The sequence below is a fragment of the Scyliorhinus canicula genome, chromosome 15, assembly GCF_902713615.1.
Source record: "Scyliorhinus canicula chromosome 15, sScyCan1.1, whole genome shotgun sequence".
NCBI lineage: Eukaryota > Metazoa > Chordata > Chondrichthyes > Carcharhiniformes > Scyliorhinidae > Scyliorhinus > Scyliorhinus canicula.
Window position 1 is genome coordinate 46,430,147 of NC_052160.1, and position 23,325 is coordinate 46,453,471.

Consider the following 23,325-nt stretch of genomic DNA (forward strand, 5'->3'; position numbering starts at 1 on the left):
AGTAGGAGACCTGGCTATCGGACATGGCCAGCTTTCTCCGTTTGAAGAACATCAAGTTCGCCTTGAAAGGGTCACTGTTAGGGTTCACCCAGAGGTAGCAACCGTTCGTCGACTTCTTTGCAGGAAATTAATCGTCAGCAGATGGGGGGGGGTAGTTTAGATTAGAGTAGGGGGTCAATAAGGGAGGGACCTGTGCAAGAGGTAAAATGGCTTTTGCACTATGTTTATGGTTTCATGTATATTGTTTATTTGGTTGTTGTTACTATACCAAAAATACCTCAATAAAATGATTATTTAAAAAATGAATTTTTCCATTTGTCCTCTCCACAAAGACAGGGAATTTCCTCCCTTCTAAAAAAAAATCAGTATTATAAAAAAATGTACATTTATTTCCGACTAGGAGTACAAATCACAAAACCCTTTTATTTTGCAGCAAACGGATCAGTCAATTTACATGGAATCTGAACAACATCCAGTAACAAACCCTCCAGATCTTAACATGCTCCATGATTTGTTGCTCAGGTGTCGCAGTGAGGCAATGAATTTCCACTTGTGTCCAAAGCTTAAAATTGCCCAACTCACTTGTATTTGTAAAGTGGGGGAAAGTACACTGCAGCAGAGATTTTCTCAGGTTACTTCTAACAATGTGATGGATCACCGGGGGGAGGTGAAAGGTCAGGGTGGGGACTACAGGAAAATTGGGCATTGTCCTTGAACAATGTACGTAGCAACCCCACCTAATTATCCTACAATTCTTGTGCTGAAGCATTCCAGTGCAACAAAACACACCCAGGATCAGGGTTGCAAACTTTTCTAGATTACCTTGGAATTTAAAGATTAGTCATGGCTAAGAGTGGCATAAATGGAAGATTATTGGCGAGTCAGGTGGGCCAAATGCTAGTTAACCAATGAGTCAAAAATCATCCAAACAGATATTTAATTGATAAGATGGGGGTGTTGGGTGACCAATGGTTGATACATGAAGGTGGTGTTGGTGGTTGTGGCAGGGCACGAGGATATAATGACATCTGCCGGAGTAGTCCAACTAGCTTGTGGTTAAATTGGCTATTAAACGTCCAAAGCAAAATTGTAAAAATATTAGCAGGATTTAATTCTTCCACCAGAAGAGAAAATTGCAACAGCTCTTGGTAACCATTTGTTACAAAGTATGTTCCCAGTGGTTCAACTTTCGTTAAAGCCTCCTGTAATTCAAGAGTGCAAATTGTCAGAGTCAGGACTCCTTGTCAGCTTCCATCTCATCCATTTCCTGCAGTGTGTATTCCAGGATGGTGTTATGTCCTTTAAACTTGAAATGACCCTTGAACTTCTTATTCTGGAGCAACAGAGGGAACCAGTAAATGTCATCAGCCCACATCTCATCAAACGGGATCTCGTCCAGGTCGAACCATTGTGGGCGCATCTCTGTGAAAAGCAGTTAGGAGGTGACGTTTTTCAAATCCAAAACAGCAATGTAAAAGCAAGAAAAAGGCTGTGTGACTGTACCAGTGCCAAGGTGCTTCACTGGAGCCTAATCAGACAAAAGTTGACACTGAATCACATAAGATATTAGGGAAGATGACAAAGCTTGGTCAAAGAGATGAGCTTTAAGGAGTGCCTTAATGGAAGAGAGAGATATGGAGGCAGAGAGTTTTCGGGAAGGAATTCTAGAACCTCGGGCCCAGATAGCCGGAGACATGCCTCCTACTGGTGGAGGGGCTAAAATTGGTGATATCCATCCTCCACAAGGCCAGAATTGAGGAATGTGGATGTTTCAGGATTGTATGTCAGGAGGAAGACAGAGGCAAGGCCATCGTGGATTTTAACACATGCTCACTATACCCGAAAGCACCTTTCAATCAATGAACTATTTTTGAAGCAAGGTTATTTACCTTCCGATTCCACTGGTTCCCCTTGGTAACTATCTGTGCGGAATATGTGAACATCCAGCAATTCCCTCTCACCGACAAATTCAAACTTGATCTGACCGACTTTTTCCAAGCTCTCAACAGCCAGACTGCTCTCCTCCCACAATTCTCTGAGGAAGGAATTACCTTTTCTTTAAAAGACAAATTTTCAAAATGGTTGCGAAAAAGCATTTCTGATGGATAGAGCACAGGAAATAGGAGCAGGCCATCACCCCCTTGTTTTGCCATTCAACTAGATCATGTCTGATCAGTACAATATTGTAACTCCATTGAACAGCACTAACTTGTATTCACTGATGCGCATTGATGAAAGGCCCTAATGCCTCATGGTTAAAGGTAGGGTGATACTAAGCCTGGTTCTGGATTCAAACTCATGTCTCTGATAAACTGGCTGGAGTACTGTGTCTATTACTGGGCACCACAGTTTAGGAAGAGAGGAAGCAGAAAAGGTTTACTAGAATAGTACCAGAAATGAGTGACTTCAGTTGTGTGGAGAGACTCAACAAGCGACAGCTGCTCTGCTTTGAGCAGAAAATGAAGGTTAAGGTGAGATTTAATAGAGGTATTCAAATTTGAGGGGTTTTGAAAGAAATCGGGAGAAACTGGTTCCACTGATAGGACAGAGGTCATAGTTTTAAGATAATTAGCAAAGGAAAGAGGACATTAGAAGATTCTTGTTTTAGGAAGTGAGGCGCATTTATCAAGAATACATTGTCTAAAAGGGTGTTGGAGCAAGTTCAATAACCGTCAACGCGTTGGATAAATCATTGTAAAGGAAAAAATGGGTTATGGGGAAAGAGGAGAGGAAGTGATACTAATTGGATAGCTTCTTCAAAGGGCTGGACATGGGCCAAATGTTCTTTGCTCTAAGATTCGATGGGCTGAGTACTCCTGCACTAGAAAGGAGGAATCAGCTGAGATCCACACTCCTGATCAATGTCCAGAGATCTCAGCTGGGGCAAATACACACGTGTGGATCAGATTACAATTGGACATGCCTGTGATGCCTTCTCTGGTCGTAAAGTGCACAACACGGTGGTGCAGTGGTTAGCACTACTACCTCACGGTGCCAGGAACCTGGGTTCGATTCACATCTTGGGTGCCAGTCTGTGTGGGGTTTGCACTTTCTCCCCGTGTCTGCGTGGGTTTCACCCCCCCCCCCGGTGTCTGCATGGGTTTCCCCCGGGTGCTCCAGTTTCCTCCCACAGTTATGTGCAGGTTTAGATTGGACATGCCATATTGCCCCTTAAGTGAGGTTCCAAGGCAGGAGATGCAGCCGATGCAGGGTGGTCTTTCAAAGGGTTGGTGCAGACTCTATGGGGCCCAATGGCCTCTTTCTGTACTGTAGGGATTCTATGAACACACTGTTCTAGGCTTGGAGGGTGGCTAGAATTGTACCCCAGTGAGCGTTGCCCCACCTTTATCAGCAGCGGGGGAGGGGGCAGGAAAATGTGTTAAAAGCTCTATGTTACCTCTTTGCTCCTTCCTCTATGGTTTCTCCGGGCTCCACTTTACCCCCAAACCCATTCCAGCGGCCAGCTCCAAACCCTCGTTTCTTCAATCCGAGGAGGATCTTCTGTTGCCTCAGCACCATCACGAGGGTCAACAGTTTTGGGGTGACCATCTTTCCGCAACAATGTCTTCTCAATGGCTGGCAGCTCTTGGTTAGGAAGAAATGAGCGTAAAACAGCTTTGATATTCCATTCCATAACTTGTATTTACTCTACAGCAAAATAAAACCTATCGAGGTGCATCACAGGAGTCTAATCAGAAAAAAAAGAGATATTGGGACAGGCGACCAAAAGCTTGGTTAAACTGGGTTTAAGCAGTGTCTTAAAAGAGGGCCATCAATGGATTGGGTGGGGGGGGGGGGGGGGGGAGAGCTGGGACGTGAAACAGGCGGGAGGGGAGGAATGCAGAGACTGGGAAGGTTGTAGGGCTGGTGAAGGTTACACAAGTAGGGAGAGGTGGGGCCTTGATGCAATCACAATCTTCAATAGTGCAGTTCACAGCCTCTTTAAAACAAAACTATTTAGCTTGGAAGACAACGGGATGTGCGAGGAGGATGGTGGGAACATAAGAAAATAAAAATTCGCATTAACGTAGCACATTTTACGTCTCTAGGACCTCCCTTTCCAGACAGTTTTTGAAGTGCTGGTCACTTTTATAATGTAACGTTCTCGCTGCAACTGCAGTTCCCCGAGTCGGGAGCACTGGGTAGTTCGAACGCCTGGATGCTCGCAACCGAACAATGTATCCATTCTGACTGCTGAAAGATGTTACATTAGCGAGGCCGGGACAGCTACCTGGTTGATTCACAGCTCGCCTCCCGCAGGCTGCACTTTCTTTCACACCTGCAATGGGACAGAAGGTTTCAGAGTCGCTCCAACTTCTCCCACCGCCAATGATTAGAATTGAATCGGAGTTTGTCGACAGGCACACACAAGGCGAGTTACGCTCTATACACACCGGATGGAAACACAAAAAAAGAGAACCGTTTTGCGCAGTGTTGTTTCTGTGTGGCCAATTTTATAAAACCGAGTGAATGCGTTTCAAATCTGATGTTTCAATTGGAAATAAATATCTGCGCGGCCGCTTCAGGATAGGTTCTTGCTAAGGTTCATCTTGCCTGTTTGCGGGGTTTGGTTTCCTGGGGGAAAGTTAGATGTGACTCAAGGGTCCGGGATTAGGTTCTTTCAGAACAATTTGGTGCCGCATTGCCTGGTTAAGGCTCCGTTTGTGATCTGGATTTATTTGAAGCGCTTTATGTCACCATCGAACACTTAGGACAATAAACTGGCACTCACCGCCATGCCCTTTCACCGAATCGTCATCATTTGTATTGATATTGCGCCTTCAACGTGGTAAAGCGTCCAAAGAGGCTTCACAGGAGTATTATCAAGTAGAATTTGATACCGAGCCACCACGTAGGATATTGTGAACAAAATACTGCGAATTCTGAAACAAGAACCGAGGGTGCTGGAAACATTAAGAAGGTCTGCCAGCATCATTAGGAGAGAAACCGAGTTACAGTTTTGAGTCCTTAGTGTCCTCCTCAGACCTGAAGGGAGGGAAAACGTAGAAACTACAGCAAAAATTGGCTACTTTACAAAATATATAGTTTTATTGGCATTTTCAGCTTATACTAAGTTTGACGTGTAAGGCCCATGGGGTGGGATTCTCTGATCCTGAAGCTAAGTGTTGACACCATCGGGAAACGCTGTTGCGTTTCTCGACGGCGTGAACACGGCCCCAGGATCAGCAATTCTGGCCCCTACAGGGGGCCAGCAAGGTGCTGAGCGGTTCACGCCGTTTCAGCTGCTGATCCAGCCGTGGAATGGGCGCCGGTGGATGCGCAGTGGGTCCGGCGCGAACCCGCGCATGCGCAGTCCCACCAGCGCGATTTCCACGCATGCGTGGTGTCTCCTGCGCTGGCCCTGACCCAACATGGCGCAGGAGTACAGGCGCCGGCTCAGAAGAAAGGAGGCCGGGAGTGATAGAGGCCGGCTCGCTGATTGGTGGGTCCCGATCGCGGGCCAGGCCACATCAGAGGCTACCCTCTCTCCTCCCCTTGCTCTCTCCCTCCCTCCTCCCCTTGCCCTGTCCCTCCTCCTCCCCTTGCCCTGTCCCTCCCTCCTCCCCTTGCCCTCTCCCTCTCTCCTCCCCTTGCTCTCTCCCTCCCTCCTCCCTTGCCCGCTCCCTCCCTCCTCCCCTGCCCTCTCCCTCCCTCCTCCCCTTGCCCTCCGCTTCGTTTTGTGCTGTCTTTGGGATCCCTTCTTCCCCTCTGCAGCAACAGGCCCAACCGGTAGACGAGATGCTGCTCCTCCAGCTTGCGCTGGGCTTGAAGATGTTAGTTCAGATAACCAAGAGCTTGACCAAAGAGGTAGATTTTAGGTGGGTATTAAAGGAAGAGATGGAGGGAATTACAGAGGTTGGGGTCCAGTCGGCTTGGCTGCCAGATTGGAGCGAGTAAAATCGGCAGTCTGCAGGAGAGCAGAATTGGAGGAAAGCAGAGATTGTGGAGGATTGTAGGGCTAGAGGAGGTGACATAAACAGTCCACAAAGCCAATGGCTGTCTGAATCCACTTACTGTTACAATGTGGTTGACCTGCAAATGTAATCACGAGTGAAGGTGAGACCACCTCTGCTCTACTCCAACGCTAATGCTGCTGAGACTCTTGCCCATGCTTCACTAACTCCTACACTCTACTCCCTGATCTCCACTCTCTCCTCGCTGGTCTCCCACATTCCATACCCTTCAAACTTTAACTCATCCAAACCACAGTAACCCGCACCCTATTCCTCATTGCATTCTGCACCCCGATTGCCTGTCCTTATTGATTTCCACTTTGATAAAGGTGCTATTATAAATGCAAGTTGTTGCCACCATCATCCACTCTACATCTCAACTGACCTATTGCTGAGTGGAATCTGTCCAGGGTGAGGGGAGGCCGAGGGAGAGATGATGGAACTAGGGGATAAGTGGAAGAAACAAATGGTGCTTAAAAATGGTAAGATATTTTTATTTTTCCCATTATTGGACAGGGTGATATGATCTCTCGGGTTCGGTATCGTCTGTTTCACACAACAGCAGAACATCTGAAAAAAACACCAGCTGAACAGAGGTGGTTATCAAGGCAACTGAGGGACCCATACGTGAAATCAGCCCGGCAACAAAACTACCGCTGTCGGAGCGCATTTAAGTTGCTGGAGATTGATGACACGCACAACATCCTGAGGCCTGGGATCAGCGTGATTGACTGTGGTGCAGCACCAGGTGCCTGGAGCCAGGTTGCGGTTGGCAGGGTTAATGCCACCGGCTACGGTCAGTGACATAAAAATCACATTTTTAAATCTGTGACAGGAGCAAACCCTTCGGGGTCTGCAAGGTAATCAAGTTATTGATAATCTGGATTGTGGGTACGTTTTGCTGCAAATGTTAAGTGCAATTTGTTGTAAAGAAAATATTATGTCTACTTGTTTATTTACTAACATTATTTCTGCTGCTGTTTAATAAAACATTTTGGCAACAAATAGTGCTGTTATTTGAAATTTAGGACAAGGGTATATGTTATTATTTATAGGGCATCCCCAGGTGTGAGTAAGTATCTTAAGGGGATTTCCAGGGATCTGTTGGTATTTTCAGAGGGTCCCACGCGTGTGCCTGTATTTATAGAGGTCCTCAGCAGTCTGTTAGTATTTGCTGAGGTGCCCAGGAGGGCATTCGTATTTGCAGGTTCTGGGGCATGTCAGCATTTCGTGAGCTCAGGATTTTCGAAAGTACCTTCGAGCCAGTGAAGTACCTTTTGAAGCATTGTAATGTAGGTAATATGATCAATTTGCACACAAGGTGCCAGAAGCATCAATATGATTATGACCTGAATAAATTATCTGTTCTTGAAGATGTTGGCTCAGGGATAATTATCGGCCAAGACAGCAGGAAGAACTCCCCCGCTCTTCATCGAATAGTGCCATATGATCTAGTGGCACATCCAGCATTGTGGTGAAAGGATAGAGAGAAAATATGAATGAATGAATAATCCGACACATCGTTAGTTTGCAATTCTCTTAATCATTCTTTGTCATTCAGAAGCATCAACTTTTCTTAAGTGCTTTTCTACAATTGGATAAGGTACCAACCTGCAAATTTCTCACACTCTGTATTCTTCCCCTTGGAGAAGGAAACATGCAAAATTAACGGAACTAATCACGATAAATGTGTCTGGAAATATGCCTCCTCTTGACTAATGTCGGTTTAGATGAAGGAACATAATTAAATATTATTTAATAATAATGTAGGGAAGGGATTGGGAAAACAGTCAAATGGGGCCTGTTTCAAAACATGATGTGCCTCTGTTCAGGTTTGTTGATGATCTTCTTTTCGTTTCCCCTGATTCCAGATCTGGATGTCCCTGTAGGTTTTGTATTGGGAGTTGACCTTTTACACATCCCCCCACTGGATGGTGCTGTGTTCCTGACTCATTCTGACCTCCAGGAGCCTGCAGTTCAAGCAAGAATACAGGAATCCCTGCCAGCGGGAGAGGCCCAGGTCATCCTGAGCGACGTAGCACCGAACGCCAGTGGGATCCGTGAGCTGGACCAGCAGCAATTGACTGAGCTGTGCTTCTGCGTTTTCGAGCTGGCCAGGAGGGTCCTCAGTCCTGGTGGCACCTTGCTCTGTAAATTCTGGGATGGGACTAACAGCCGTCTCCTCCACAGCCGACTTGCCCAATTGTTTAGAGAGGTGAAGACTTTAAAACCGGCTGCGAGCAGGAAGGAGTCATCGGAGATCTACTATTTGGCAAAATACTACAGGAAGAGCTGACGTTTTGGAGTGACTGTTTATGCTCATGGAAATTTACATTGCAAGCTCACAATTTTGTGGGACTATTTGTTCATTTATCTTTTTTTCCCCATCCCTCCACCACCTAGTGAGGGGAAAAATGCATTTCTGTACTGCCTTTCACAACCACTAAACATCTCAAAATGCTTTATAGCAATGAAGTACTTTTGAAGTGTAATCATTGTTGTAATGGAAGAAATGTAGCAGCAAATTCTTATAAACAGCAATCTGATAACCAGATAACCTGCTTTTGTGATGTTGATTGAGGGATAAATATTGGCCAGGACACTGGGGGAGAATCTTTGCTCTTCAAAATAGTGTTATGGGATCTTTTATGTTCATCTGAGAAGGCCTTAGTTTAATTCTTTGTCCAAAAGATGACAGTGCAATGCTGATTCAGTGCTGCATGGAGTGCGAGCTGGGACTTTTGCTCATGCCTCTGGAATGGGAATTGAACTCAGTTACTCCTGACTCAGAGGTGAGAGCACTACCCACTAAGCTACAGCTGACACTTTATGATCACTGCTGCCCTGTAATTCGTTGCCAGGAGATGCGCTGGAAGTCTGGATATATGTCACTCTGTTTTGCAAAAATAAAAATTCTCCCTCTCCCCTACCCCCAGCGCGTAGTCAGTTAACTGACATGGGGCGGGTTTAGCACAGTGGGCTAAATCGCTGGCTCGTAATGCAGATTACAGCCAGCAGCAGAGGTTCAATTCCTGTACCAGCCTCCCCGAACAAGCGCAGGAATGTGGCGACTAGGGGCTTTTCACAATAACTTCATTGAAGCCTACTTGTGACAATAAGTGATTATTATTAAAATTGAATCACTTTAAATTGTGTGTCTCATGACCTCAGGACATCCCAAAGTGCTTTACAGCCAATTAAGTTTTTTTGAGTTGTAGACACTGTTATCAGGATTACAGCAGCTAATTTCTGCACAACAAGCTCCCACAAACAGCAGTAAAATGAATTGTTGTCGATGAAATTAATGAGCTGACTGTGTGTTTTTCATGATGCTGGTTGATGGATAAACATTGGCTAAGACAGCGGGAAGAATGTCTCTGCTTTGAAAATTGGTCGTACACTCTGGCATTTTATAGTTAGTTTCACTGCTTGATATTTGCTACTCACTAGGTTGGAGCTCCTTAATGGCATCAGCCACCTCTCTTTCAGAGATAGGAACATTTTGGCCCAGCCGTTGATCCTCCGATGTTTTAGGAATCTGGAGGGAAGAAAGAAGTGTTCAATACTTGTCAGTACATTCACAGACTGGCCCATCTTATACAACATCGAGGGGCGAAGGGTCTGTTCTGTGCTGTACTGTTCTGTGTTCTAACTCAACATAAAAATTCCTAAATGCCTCACTAATGTCCACAGTTCTAATGAATCGATTACCCCTGGAATCATATATGGAGGGGATAGGCCTAGAATCGGCCCTCTTCTTAGTCAAGAAAGCCAAGTATTTACTCGCTTGTTCCCAAACTCAGACACTTTTTGCATTGAGAACTTTAATCTCCTCTCAGCCCGCTGGGTCAGTAAGGAATCAAGTGCCACCCGAGCTGCCTTAATCTCCCTCAACAGCTGTCAGTTAGGCTTCCTCCCATACTCCTTGTCCACTTCGGCCAATCTAACTTCCAACCGGTGCTGGCTTTCCAGCATTCAATGCTTATTGTTGATTGTGTAAGAAATAACCAACCCCCTAGCATAGGCCTTGCAAGTCTCCCACGAAATGGAGAGATTCACATCAGAAAAGGAGTTTCCTTAAAATGCACGGTAAAGGATTTATCCGTAAGCAAGGAAGCTTCAAAATGCCATGACCTAGATCGAGGGCAAGGGAGGCCTTTGAGTAAAAGCTCAAGGAAAATAGGAGCATGGTCAGAGATCAGTGATGCTACCTATCGAGCAGGTGGATACCTGGATCGCTCTAGGTATAAATAAATAGTCAATTCTAGTGTGGCATTGACGAGGAGCCGAGAAAAATATGAATTCTTTATCTCTAGGATGTAGTGCCCTCCATACCTCCAAGTACTCCACTTCCTCACAAACCGATACCAATGCCATTTCCTGAAGGATGGGGTATTTCTGGTCACTGGGAGCTTATCCACTGTGGTGCATGTAGGAATTTCTGATGTATTGTATTATAGGTATTTAGTGCAGTAAGTGTTAAAAGCCTGGGTTACTGTGTGTGTGACTGCTGCAGTTGGGTTTTAAAGAGCCTTGGTTTGAAAGGTTGGGAGTCAGGGGTGCAATTAAAGCCTTGTAAAAGGTTTAAGCTAATGGAATTTTGTGTGATTAAGGAGATTCCTTGTGGAACAAAGACCAATACAGCACAGAAACAGGTCCTTTGGCCTTCCAAGCCTGTACTGGTCATGATACCACCCTTGACCAAAACCCTCAGCACGTCCTTGTGCCGTATCCCTCTACACCCATCCTAAAGGATGGAGTTATTTAGATTTCAGCTTGGTGGGCTTCTGGTGATGGCGATGTGCTGAGTAGTCGCACATCAGCTGGCTCTCCTCCATAAGACAAAAAAAGGCACTTTTGGCTGAATTTAGCCCACAAAATCGGGCTTAAACATCCCCTTACCCTCAACCTTAGCACGGAGATAAAAATGCCAGGAAGCAGCAGCTCGAGAGACTGCAGGGGCACCAGGAATTGTGGCAAAGGACAGAAGCGGTGAGCAAGCGGGTCGACGGACCCACGAGGCGAAAGGTCGCCGGCCTCTCTCTCTCTCTCTCTCTCTCTCTCTCTCTCTCTCTCTCGAGGGAGACCAACGACCTGGTAAAAAGCACCCCCCCCCCCCACGCAATTCACCACGCAAAGTTGGTCCTGTACAAGTTCAAGGTCAGATTCGGAATGTTATTCCCAGCCAGGCTCTGGACCGGGGCAAAGAATATTATTTTACTGCCCTGGCAGTGGCGGACGTGTTCATCCGTAAGAACGGTCTGGACAGGCATCAAGAGAGGCAGCAGTGAGGGAGGCAAGGAGGAGGCGAAATGAAGAAATGGACAATTTTGTGCGGGACTGCATTGCCTCGCTATGAACAGGGAAACCATAGGAGGGGATGAGGGCAGCAGAGCACAGGAGAGGGTCAGGACGAGATAGAAGGGACATCAGCAGAGTGGGCGTAGGAGTGGTCAGATCGAGCGTGGGTGGGGGGGCCACCTCACTAGTTGAAAAGCTAGCGGCAGGGAGGGTGAGAGAGAGGAGGGCTGCAGCGCTTCTCCCACCGAGGAAAGAGTGTCTGGCAGAAGGGGGGGGGGGGGGGGGGGGGGGGAGAGAGGCAGGGGGTAGACAGAAGAGAGGGGATACGGGAGTGGGGGGGGGGGTGTTGGCAGAACGGGGAATCAAAGTCATGGGGGGGGGGGGACAAAACAACAAGTTGGGGAGGGCTCTAGATTGGCTTCAGGTTAGTATCAGAAACATGGAACAAGATGGCACCGTAAGCAGCCACTTTGGAGGGTCCCTAAACAAAGCGAAGCCCCGGAGAGCAGGGGCTCACCCAAATGCCGAACACACAGTTGACAGCCAAGTTGGGCGGCACCTGGACAAATGGCCTCTATAAAAAAAGACCATGGCGGAACACCCTGACATAGACATCCCAACTGATCATGGGGGGGGGGGGGGAGACCTCAACTGTGTACAGGACCCACTGGTGGACAGATCAAACCCCAGATGGGGAAAACAGCAGGCATGGCTAGGGATCCTGTAATGCTTATGGAGCAGATGGGGGCAGTGGGCCCTTGGCAGTTCATGCACCCAGGTGAGAAGGAATTCTCGTTTTTCTCGCCGGTCCACAAGGTCTATACCCGTATCGACTTCTTTGTAGTGGGGAGATTGGTGCTTCCAGAAATAGACTGGAATACTCCGCAATTGTAATCTCCTACCAGGCTCCACACCACATGGATGTGAGGTTGATGATGGGCCCCAGCATGGAGGTTGGACACAGCCCTCTTGGCTGACAAGGTATTCTGCCAGAAAATATCACAGGCCACAAGCGAGTACGTTACGAACAACCGGAAGGGGGGAGTCTCGCCTTCCACATTCTGGGAGGCACTGAAGGCTGTGATGAGGGGAGAGATTATCGCCTACAAGGCTCGTAGAGACAGGTAAGAGAGGGAAGTTAGGCAACAACTGATTGACTCCATCCTGGAGGTCGACAGAAGGCACTCCGAGGCCCCAACTGTAGAGCTGGTGCGGAGGAAAAAGGTGCAAATGGACATTAACCTGCTATCCACCAGGAAAGAAGTGCACCAACTCTGCCAGACACGAGGGACCTTTCATGAGCATGGAGACAAGGCGAGCCATCTGCTGGCTCACCAGATGGGACAACAGGCAGCCAGCCTCGAGGGAAATAACCCAGGACAGCAGAGGCAGACTGGTAGGTGAACCAAAAAATGTCAACAAAGCATTTGGGGCCTTCTGCCAGGAGCTTGGGGAAGAATCATTTCCTCGATGGACTGGACATGCCAGTCGAGGGGGCTGGAAGCACCACTAGGACTGGAGAGGTCATGGAGAGCAACTCCATGCAGGAGGGGAAGGCGCCAGGACCCTACGGGTCCCTGGCGGACTTCTACAAAAGATGCGCAATGGCAGTGGTCCCTTACCTGCGGGAAATATTCACAGACTCGTTAGCGAGGGGCACCCTGCCTCCAACGCTAACACAGGCCACCATCTCGCTGATTCCCAAAAGGACAAAGACCCAAAGGAGTGCGGATCATACAGACCCATTTCACTGCTCAATGTGGATGTGAAAAGACTCGCAAAAGTCCTGGCCAAGCGGCTGTGGAACTGCATACCAGAGGTGGTTGCAGAAGACCAGACGGGCTTTGTTAAGGTTAGACAGCTAGTGCGAACATCAGGCACCTGCTGAATGTGATAATGACCTCATCCGGGGAGAGAACACCAGAGGTGATCGTCACTCTGGACGAAGAAAAGGCGTTTGACAGAGTTGAGTGGAAATACCTCATTGAGGTACTAGAGCAGTTTGGACTCGGGACAGGGCTCGGAGCCTTCTCAGGCTACAAACCTAACTTGGGCAAAAGCGAGCTGGAGGGTCTACCGTTTAAAATAGTCCAAAACAAATTCCGCTACCTGGGGATCCAGATTGCTTACCACTGGACACGGCTCCACATTTGGGAACCTGACAAGTCAGGTGGAGGAAGTTAAAAGGGACCTGCTGAGATGGGGTGCACTCCCGCTTTCACAGGTGGGGTGGGTGCAGACGATCAAGATGAATATACTGCCCAGGTTCCTCTTCCTGTTTAGATACATACTGATCTACATACCCAAGGCCTTTTTCCATTCAATAGACAAGACAATTATGGCATTTGTGTGGGAAGGGGGAACAATCCAAGAATTCCCAAAACATTACTACAAAGGAAAAGAAAAATGGGGGTCCTGGCCCTCCCGAACTTGCAATGCTACCACAGGGCAGCCACAGCAGAAAGAGTGAGGAGATGGTTGAAGGACCCAGACACGGAATAGTGAATGTGGAGGAGTCCTCCTGTACAGGAACAACCCTCCAGGTCTGCGCCACGGCAGTGCTCCCATCCCCGCCAACAACACACTCAACAAGCCCAATGGTGGTAGCGACACTGAGAACTTGGAACCAGATGAGGCAACATTTTGGTCTGACCGAAGGGTCTGTGGTGAATGTATAAATACTGTTAATTCACCAGTATACTGTATTACGCTGTACCATGTTATTAACCCTGTGGGCTCAATCTATGGGCCATTGTGTGGCTTCACCCACAGGGGGAGATGTTGGAGCTTGTACGGGCTCCGCACATGGCTCCGCCCTTTAGAGGAAGTATAAGAGCAGAAGACCTGGGGGACCGCCTTCAGGATTGTACCGGTCGCAGGCAGGCAAATTGTAAGTTAATTAAAACCACTGTTTACTTCGACACGTGTCTTCGAGTGAATTGATGGTCGCATCAATTTAATCAACTTAAAGAAGTACTATGGAGTCAGCCCTCAAACCTGACAGACTGGAGCTCGATCCACAGGCCGCGGAGGCGAAAGAAATTTTTTCACATTGGCTTCGGTGTTTCAAGGCCTACCTTGCCGCATCGTCGACGTCATCCGTCACGGATGAACAGAAATTGAGTCTCCTCCACGCACGGGTGAGCCATCGCATTTCTGCCCAGCTCGACGAAGCCACCTCCTATACAGAGGCCCTCGCAATACTTGAACGCATCTATGTGCGGACTGTGAACGAGGTCTACGCGTGACATATCTTCACCACTCACCGCTAGCGCCCCGGGGAGTCGCTGGATGACTATCTGCGCGACCTCAAAGCCCTCGCACGCAACTGTAACTATCAGGCCGTTACGGCCACTCAGCACATGGAGCTCGCCGTCCGAGACGTTTACGTTGCGGGTCAGATCGAACTATGTGAGGCAGCGCCTGCTCGAAAAAGGGGCCCAGGACCTGGAGGACATGGTAAAACTGGCAACCTCGCTGGAGGTCGCTTTTTAGAGTCTCACTGCGTTCCCGCCGACCACGCAACTCCCTCGTGGGCCCCCGACCAGAGACAACCCTAGGCCTGTGCTGCGCGGCCGCCCGCTCATCATGGGGGGCTACCTTGCTATTTTTGCAGCCAGCCTCAACACCCCCGGCAACACTGCCCGGACCGCAACGCGAACCGCAGCAGCTGCGGGCGAAAAGGACATTTCGCCAAGGTCTGCCTGGCCAAGCCTAAACACTCAAACTCACAGACCCGATCACAGACCTGACAGACTGGAGCTCGATCCACAGGCCGCGGAGGCGAAAGAAATTTTTTCACATTGGCTTCGGTGTTTCAAGGCCTACCTTGCCGCATCGTCGACGTCATCGACTCTCAGGCCTGCAGACCCCATAATGTGGCAGCGTGTCTGCTGACTCCGACTCCACACAACACGTGCGACTCATGGGGCCACCATCTTGGCCACCCTCCCCCATACGCCCGGCCACGTGCGATCCATGGGGGCCATCATCTTGGGTGCCATCTTCCTCACTGCCCACCATGCTCGATCAACGGGGGCCGCCATCTTGGCCACCATCACGCTACTCGATGCGTACGACCTGCACGGACAGTCATCGCGGGGCTGCCCCAGCACCGCCGATCATGCTGCCGCCTACCCTCAACTCAGTGCAGTCATCTTGGACCAGTCGCGACCCAAACACCTCAGGAGCTTCGCAGGCACACCAGTCCGCAGGAATGAAGCTCCGGAAGAGCCGCCCCCAGAGTCCACCCCTGGGCCCGCACCGGACCCACTTCCACAGCCACCCGAAACGGCTGCGACACCAGTGCTTCGACGGTCGCAAAGTACGATCCGGGCGCCGGACCGACTGGATGTGTGAACCCGTCACCCCTGCCGGTCTTAATTTTTTTTACAGGGGTGAATGTGGTGAATGTATAAAGACTGTTAATTCATCAATATACTGTATTACGTTATACTATGTTAATAACCCTGTTAGCTCCATCTATGGGCCATTGTGTGGCTTCACCCACAGGGGAGATGTTGGAGCATGTACGGGCTCCGCCCATGGCTCCGCCCTTTAGAGGAAGTATAAGTGCAGCAGACCTGCAGGACCGCCTTCAGTATTGTACCGGTCGCAGGCAGGCAAAGTTGTAAGTTGATTAAAACCACTGTTTACTTCGACACGTGTCTTCGAGTGAATTGATGGTTGCATCAGTGTCCATCATGTCCACCATCTGCGGCAACCATAGGTTTGCACCAGCCATGCTCGATGCCACCTTGAAGAGCAGAAGACAGGACGGGCGGGGGACACTGACGATTGGGGACCAGGAGTCAGACTAGCGATCTTAGAGAAGCTGACAGAGAGACTGGATCTACCAAATGGAAATGAACTTTGACATCTGCAGGGCAGCACGGTGGCACAGTGGGTTCGCCCTGCAGCCTCACGGCGCTGAGGTCCCAGGTTCGCTCCCGGCTCTGGGTCACTGTCCGTGTGGAGTTTGCACATTCTCCCCGTGTTTGCGTGGGTTTCGTCCCCACAACCCAAAGATGTGCAGGGTAGGTGGATTGGCCACTCTAAATTGCCCCTTAATTGAAAAAATTTAATTGGGTACTCTAAATTTATAAAAACAAAAAAAACTCTTGACATCTGCAGGTCAAAACTATTCACCGCAAGGAGACAACTACATACCTACGAATCCCGAGAAGCACAATCTCGAGGAGTTACTGGACGTGGACAGTCTGGGGAAGGGAAACTGTGGGGACCTGTACGGACAACTCTTAGAAAGGACACCCTCCCCACTAGGCGAGACACGGGAAAAATGGGAGGAAGAGCAAGGGACGGAAATAGGGTGGGGACTCTGGAGTGAAGCACTATGCAGGGCCAATCCACCTCCTCAATGCACAAGGCTAAGCCTCATGCAGCTGAACGTGGTGCACAGAGCACACCTGACAAGAACCCGAATGAACAGGTTCTTCTTGGTTGGAGGACACATTTGAATGGTGCCGAAGAGGATGTCCAACCATGCCCACATGTTCTGGATTGCCTCACACTTTTTGGGTTCTGGATATTCTTCTTTGAGGCAATGTCCAAGGTTGTGGAGCCGTGCTCAAGAGTGGCAGTCTTTGGTGTATCGGACCAGCCTAAAACTATTCATAGAGAAGGGGGCTGATGCCCCAGCCTTTGTTTTCCTAATGGCCCGCCGGAGAATCCTGCTCGGCTGGCGATCAGCAACAGATTGGCTGGCAGACCGATCAAGTTTCTCCACCTGGAGAAGATCAAGTTCGCTATCCGAGGGTCAGAGGATGGCTTCCACAAAGCGTGGAGGCCATTCACAAACTTGTTCCAAGACCTTTTTGAAGGAAACAGCCAATAGAGCAGGGGGAGGGGAAAGCACGGGAGCCAACGGGACCGCAGGGAGCTGACAGGAAAGGGAGGAGGCGGAAGGGGGGAGGCTAGGGCAAATGTATTGTGTATAATATATCAAAACTTCAATAAAAACTTTAAAAAAAAAGATTTCAGCTTGTTAAGATTATGTTGTTGCTGGATGCAGCTAAAGTATAAGGCATTTTGCAGAAAGCGGGTCAGTTCTGAGTTGAATGAAGCTGTGTCCTGAAGTCAAACAGGTTGCTCTCTGTAGTTTAGTTAAAAGTGATCAACAGTCTTTGAAGCAATAAAGGCGGTGGTTAAGTTGGCAGTAATGGAGGCGCTGGCCACCATGCAGGTGGCCCTCGATAAAATGGGAAAGAGATTAGAGGCCCAGGGGAACACCATAAAGGAACTGGAGAAAGTGTCATCGCCCTGGAGGCTGAAATGAAGAGGTTGGTGGTGACTCAGGGGAACCTGAAAGGGAAGGTGGAGGACCAAGAAAATGGTTGAGATGCCAGAACATTAGGATAGTGAGCCTGCTAGAAGGAATCGAGGGCAGTGATCCAACTGACTACGTGGCTCAGATGCTGAGGAACCTACTGGGGAGAGACAGATTTCCCAAGCCACCGGAGATCGACAGGGCCTATAGATTACTTCTGCTGAAACCGAAGGTGGGGGAGCAGCCGAGAGGAATCATAGCCACCAGAACCAGGACCGTGAAAAAAATCCTTTGCTTTCCAAGCAAACAAAAACCGGTATTACAGGTTATCAGGACACTGGGGAACACCTGGCAAAGTGCTGGGCAGAATTTAACAGGGGTGAAGTTGGCCCTCTACAAGTACAATATTAAGTTTGGGATGCTGTCCCCAGCCAGGCTCTGGGTAACGTACCAGAACAGAGAACATTATTTTCCTGCCCCTGCAGATGTGGACGAGTTCCTCCAAAAGAAAGGACTGGATAAGCAACAAGGGAGGCAGCGATGAGGTGGATACAGAGGAGGCAGAGAAAACTAATGAACAATTTGTCTGGGACTGCACGCCTTTTTCTGAACTGTGGAACTAGTTCGCAGAAAAGAGGCAGCAAGTGCAGGAGAAGGCGGGAAGGAAACAGAAAGGAAATCAACTATAGCAGGCATAGGAGAGGGTCAATCCGAACCCAGGAGGGAGGCCACCACACTAGCGTAAAAGCTTACGCCAGGAGCTATGAGTGAGGGGGAGTCCACGGCGCATCGGCCACTGGGGAGAGAGCGGGGGGGGGGGGGCACATCACCAAGTGGGGAGAAATTAGGGGGCAGGTGGGAGGGGAGAATAGAGGTGGAGGCAACAGTGGGATGGGGGTAGCAGAAGGGGGTGGGGAAAAAACGGCTGGGGGAACAAAATGGTGGGTGACGAACGGGGGGGGTGGTGGAAGTGGAGGGCTCTAAACTGGCTTCAACAAGTTACTTGTGGAAACATGGAACAAGATGGCACTGCAAGCAGCCACTTTGGAGGGTCACTGAACAAGGGGATACCCTGGAGTGCAGGGGCTCACCCACATGGTGTACACACAGTTGACGGCCATATTGGGTGGCCCCTGGACCAAGGGAAACCCCAGAGCGTAGGGGCCCGGCCTTATGGTGAATACAGTGACCGTGGCAATTTTGGATGGCCCCCTAACAATGGAAACCCAGGAGTGCTGGGCGCATCCAAAAGACACGTATGGTTGATCCCGGGGGAGGGGGATGACAAAAAACCCCATCAGAATAGTTACTTGTAACGTCAAGTGATTTAACAGTCCAGTGAAAAGATTCAGAGTCTTCGTCCATTTGAAAAGTACGATCTGCAGGTAAAATAGGGATAGGTGGGACAAACCTACCATTCGTGTTATGGGACCAGATCCTGAAAGTGGCAATCTTCGGGGTATCAGACCAGCCAGAACTACTTATGGGGAAGGGGGCTACGCCCTTGCCTTTGCTTCCCTAATCACCCGCCAAAGAGTCCTGCTGAGCTGGCGATCAGCAGCACCACCCAAATTTGCAGACTGGCTGGTAGACCTGTCAGAATTTCCCCACCTGGGAAAATCAAATTCACCATCCGAAGGTCAGACGAGGGCTTCCACAAGACATGGAAGCCATTCACAAACTTGTTCCAGGACCTGTTTGAAGCCAACAGCCAATAAAGCGAGGGAGGGGGGCACAATGGGCCCAACAAGACACAAGGAAACAGGAAGAGGGAGAAAGGGGGGAGGGGGGATTGGGATCAGACGATATCGACAATGGAGGACCAAGAACACAGCCACAAAGACAGGGTTCTCCAGCAGAGACAAAGGGCCCAGGACAAAATAGGGACTGGCCAAGGTTGAACTGCCCGGTACACCCCCCCCCCCCCCCCCCCCCGTGTCCCGTCCCAGCCTTCGCAACCCCCGGGCGGAAAAGTCCATATGAACCGGCAGACTAATGGAGCCAGTTACAGGGCCTAGCACACGGCCGGGGAGGGTACAAGCAAATAAGACAAAAAAGACCAACACCCTAAAGGAACATCTAAAACAAGGGGGAGTGGGAGGAGAGAGGGAGGGCGGGGCCAATCGACAGAGGGAAGCGGGGAAGGGGGAAAGAACGATACATGACCATCACCTTTTGTAAACTATTCCAATAAAATTTTTTAAAATAACAAAAGAGGAAAGGGGTTGGGTTTTGGGGGTTATTTCTAATGTTTGGCTTTTGTAAATTGTACCTGGTCTACACAGATCTGTTTGTTTTGTATTGTATAAAATGAAATACCTTAATAAAACATTTGAAAAAAGTCTTTAAAGCATGTAAATTTGTCTGAGAACAAGGGGGAGCTGAAACAAGCCAAGAAGCATTTTCTGAAGAAATAGCTAGAATTTAATAATAAATACTAACAATAATAATCTTTATTGTCACAAGTAGGCTTACATTATCACTGCGATAAAGTTACTGTGAAAAGCCCCTAGTCTTCACATTCCAGTACCTGTATTGGTACACGGGGGGAGAATTCAGAATGTCAAATTCACCTAACAAGCACATCTTTCGGGACTTATGGGAAGAAACTGGAGCGCCTGGAGGAAACCCACGCAGACAGGGGAGACGGGGAGAATGTGCAGACTCTGCAGTGACCCAAGCCGGGAATCGAACCTGGGACCCTGGCGCTGTGAAGCAACAGTGTTAACCACTGTGCTACCAAGTTGTCCTTCTATGAACTTACTTATCATACTACCCACAGTCCTGACTCTGTTTGGATCATTAATGTGCACGACAAACAGCAAGGGACTCAGCACCGGCCCCTGCAATAGACCACTGGACACAGGCTTCCAGTCACAAAAACAACCTTTGACCAACAGCCTCTGCCTCCAAGCTAATTTTCGATCCAATTAGGTGGGCCTATTGGCTTCTTTCCATCAGTTACATCCTCGTGGACAACACTCTTGAGGCCTTCCGTGCCGGTAGGCACCGTAGGGGGTTGGATTGCCTTATTGACCCCTCTTTTCACATTATGATTTGATACTGTTAAATTTCCATTCTTTGTTATTTTGTTATTTAATTCACAGGAGGAAGGAGCAGTGCTCCAAAAGCTGGTGTTTGAAACAAACCTTTTGGACTTTAACCTGACTTCTTACTGTGCTCACCCCAGTCCAACGCCGGCATCTCCACATCATTGTTATTTTTGGGGCGTGCCCCCTTTTAATTTGTCCCTGAGGTTTGTTTCTTTTATTATATCGATTTGTTTGGACCCAAAAGGATCAATCCTAGTGGGCGGAAACAGAAATGTACATATTAGGATAATTACGGTATTTTTTTTCTGGCGCCTCTAATAGGAGAGCGGTGGGAGGTTGGCGCGCCGCCGGGAGGTCTCGCGAGTTTGGAGAGTCTGTGAGGAGGGAGATCCAAGCGGCGAGCGGCAGGTGGACAGGCGGCAGGTAAACAATACAGGCCGCGGCCACGAGCGGTACCTGCAGTCACAGGAGCAGCTCCGGGAGGGCGGCATTTTTCTCTGGGCGTATGTTTGTGGCTTGTCTGAGGTAAAACTGGTCACGCTGGCTGAGCGGCTGCCGAGTGTAGGCGCGGGACCAACCCTCAGCCCAGCCGGTTGGTCCTCAGTGCCCCGCTTCTGTCCTTCAGAAGGATCACTGAATTGTAGATCCTGTCTGACTGTTTCTCGCCTGTCTTCTCGTTCACTGATCGATCGGATCCGCTAGCTCAGGCCATCAAGGGTCGTGTCCTCTCGGCAACGACTTGTTCGCCAACTGAGCAACGGGACAATTTTTTGTCGTTGCAGGAAAGTGTGTAATACAAGATTTTGTCTCGTGACAATGTTCAGAAAAATCAGTCATTTGCCGCACAGGACGAGAAGTTAGTCGAAAGGCTTCATTTGTGACTTGTGGAGTAACCCAGTCAGAGACCAAGGGACTAACAGATTGGATTTTGTTGCGTGTCGCGTTGTCTGGTCAGAATTGGGAGAGCGAGTAGATGCTTCAGACTGTCTCTCGGTTATGCCGTGGCTTCTTGCTTCTGATTCTTATATAGCAACCCCTGCTGGACGCTCAAATGTTGTTGGGTGACAAGAGCTGCAATTTATTTTCTTTAATATAAACTATTCTTTATTGAGGCATTTTTGGCATAGTAAACATCAACAGTACAGAACGTGTGCAAAGAACAATAAACATAGTGCAAAAACCGGCTCCCATTCCACAAGGACTCGCCTAATTAACCCCCTAATCTATGTTACTCTAACCCCCCCCCCCCGGGCTGACGATTAGTTTTCCGCGAAGAAGTCGATAAATAGTTGCCACCTCCGGGCGAACCCTGACAGTGACCCTCTCAGGGCGAACTTAATTTTTTTCTCCAGACCGAGAAAGCTTGCCATGTCTGATAGCTAGACCTCCGACTTCGGGAGCTTTGAGTCCCTCCATGCCAGCAGTATTCGTCGCCGGGAAGAGCAGCAATTTTAACTGAGTGTGTTTGGTTGAATGGGCTGTGAACGATGAGAGGAACGCCCCCTTGGAAGAAGTACTGATACACGAACCACTGCCACTCAAGATATAGCTTAGCAAGCAGTTTTTTTTCAGAAAGCATAAAAGCTTGCATTTATCTAGCGTTTTTCACGACTGAAGTACAGCTATTGTAAACCAATTTGCTCACAGTGAACTACCACAAACAGCAGCAATATGGTAGTGACCTTGGTAACCTGTTTCTGTGGTGCTGATCCGAGGAAGAAACATTGACGAGGTAAAGGTAAACTCGCCGTAGTCCCAGATGACCGTAGGCAGCTTTCGTCTTTGAATGAAAAGGGTCCAGAGGAGGTTCACAAGAATGATGCCTGGAATGAAGAACTTATCATATGAGGAGAGGTTGAGGACTCTGGCTCTATATAATAATCTTTATTCATGTCACAAGTAGGCTTACATTAACACTGCAATGAAGTTACTGTGAAAATCCCCGATTCGCCACACTCTGGCGAGTGTTCGGTACACCGAGGGAGAATTCAGAATGTTCAATTCACCTAACAAACATGTCTTTTGGGATTTGTGATGGGAAACCGGAGCACCCGGAGGAAACCCACGCAGATACGGGGAGAACCTGCGGACTTTGCACAGACAGTGACTCAACCAACTCGTTGGAGTTTAGACAGATGAGGGGGAGATCCTATTGAAACTTGCAGGGTACTGAGGCCTAGATAGAGCGGATGTGGAGAGAATGTTTCCACGAATAGGAAAAACTAGAACCCGAGGCCACCGCCTTAGACTGAAGGGACAACCCTTTAAAACTGAGATGAGAGGGGGTATTCCTTCAACCAGAGGGTGGTGAATATGTGGAAGTCATTGCCGCAGAAGGCTGTGGAGGCCAAATCACGAAGTGTCTTTAAGACAGAGATGGATAAGGTTTTATAAAAAATAAATTTAAAGTATCCAATTCTTTTTTTTCTAATTAAGGGGCAATTTAGTATGGCCAGTCTACCTACCCTGCCCATCTTTGGATCTTTAGGTTGTAGGGGTGAGACCTACGCAACACGGGAAGAATGTGCAAACTCCATATGGACAGTGACCCGGGGCCGGGATCGAACCTGGGTCCTCAGCGGCATGAGGCAACAGTGCTAATCACTGCGTCACCGTGCTGCCTGCAGATAAATAAGGGGTTCTTGATTAATAAGGGGAATCGGGGGTATGGGGAGTGGGTCGGTGAATGGGAATGAGAAACATAATAGCCACGATTGAATGACAGAGCATA

At 48.8% G+C, this 23,325-nt stretch overlaps 3 protein-coding genes and 1 long non-coding RNA gene across 7 annotated transcripts in view; 2 read left to right on the forward strand and 2 right to left on the reverse strand.

Moving 5' to 3' along the window:
* Positions 1-920: 920 nt before the first annotated feature.
* nudt1 (nudix (nucleoside diphosphate linked moiety X)-type motif 1) lies at positions 921-4,384 on the reverse strand. Its single transcript, XM_038819496.1, has 4 exons — positions 4,232-4,384; positions 3,398-3,585; positions 1,890-2,035; positions 921-1,422 (listed from the first exon to the last, which is right to left on the reverse strand). Exons 2-4 carry the CDS (start codon positions 3,547-3,549, stop codon positions 1,232-1,234), a joined length of 489 nt encoding a protein of 162 aa, XP_038675424.1. The 5' UTR covers positions 3,550-3,585; positions 4,232-4,384; the 3' UTR covers positions 921-1,231.
* mrm2 (mitochondrial rRNA methyltransferase 2) lies at positions 4,171-8,508 on the forward strand. Of its 2 annotated transcripts, none has more exons than XM_038819495.1 (3): positions 4,171-4,372; positions 6,471-6,750; positions 7,826-8,508. In XM_038819495.1, exons 2-3 carry the CDS (start codon positions 6,477-6,479, stop codon positions 8,248-8,250), a joined length of 699 nt encoding a protein of 232 aa, XP_038675423.1. In that variant the 5' UTR covers positions 4,171-4,372; positions 6,471-6,476; the 3' UTR covers positions 8,251-8,508. The 2 variants fall into 2 exon arrangements, with proteins under 2 accessions (XP_038675423.1, XP_038675422.1); XM_038819494.1 differs by lacking the exon at positions 4,171-4,372 and adding an exon at positions 4,614-4,921.
* Positions 6,747-21,601, reverse strand: LOC119978100. The gene is made up of 3 exons (XR_005463379.1): positions 21,051-21,601; positions 9,402-9,492; positions 6,747-7,405 (listed from the first exon to the last, which is right to left on the reverse strand). It is a non-coding gene; the product is annotated as an uncharacterized LOC119978100 (long non-coding RNA).
* The window catches only part of mad1l1 (mitotic arrest deficient 1 like 1), a 1,113,232-nt gene continuing 1,110,833 nt past the window's right edge, over positions 20,927-23,325 (forward strand). Inside the window, exon 1 of one of the 3 annotated variants that reach the window (XM_038819492.1) lies at positions 20,927-21,017. Coding sequence is in view for 1 of the 3 variants with exons in the window: in XM_038819491.1 (XP_038675419.1) it covers positions 21,100-21,119 (20 nt within the window). In the remaining 2 variants the exon portion in view is untranslated. Of the gene's footprint in view, positions 21,018-21,062; positions 21,120-21,927; positions 22,327-23,325 lie in introns of those variants that run through there. The other 2 variants (XM_038819491.1, XM_038819493.1) reach the window with 2 other exon arrangements.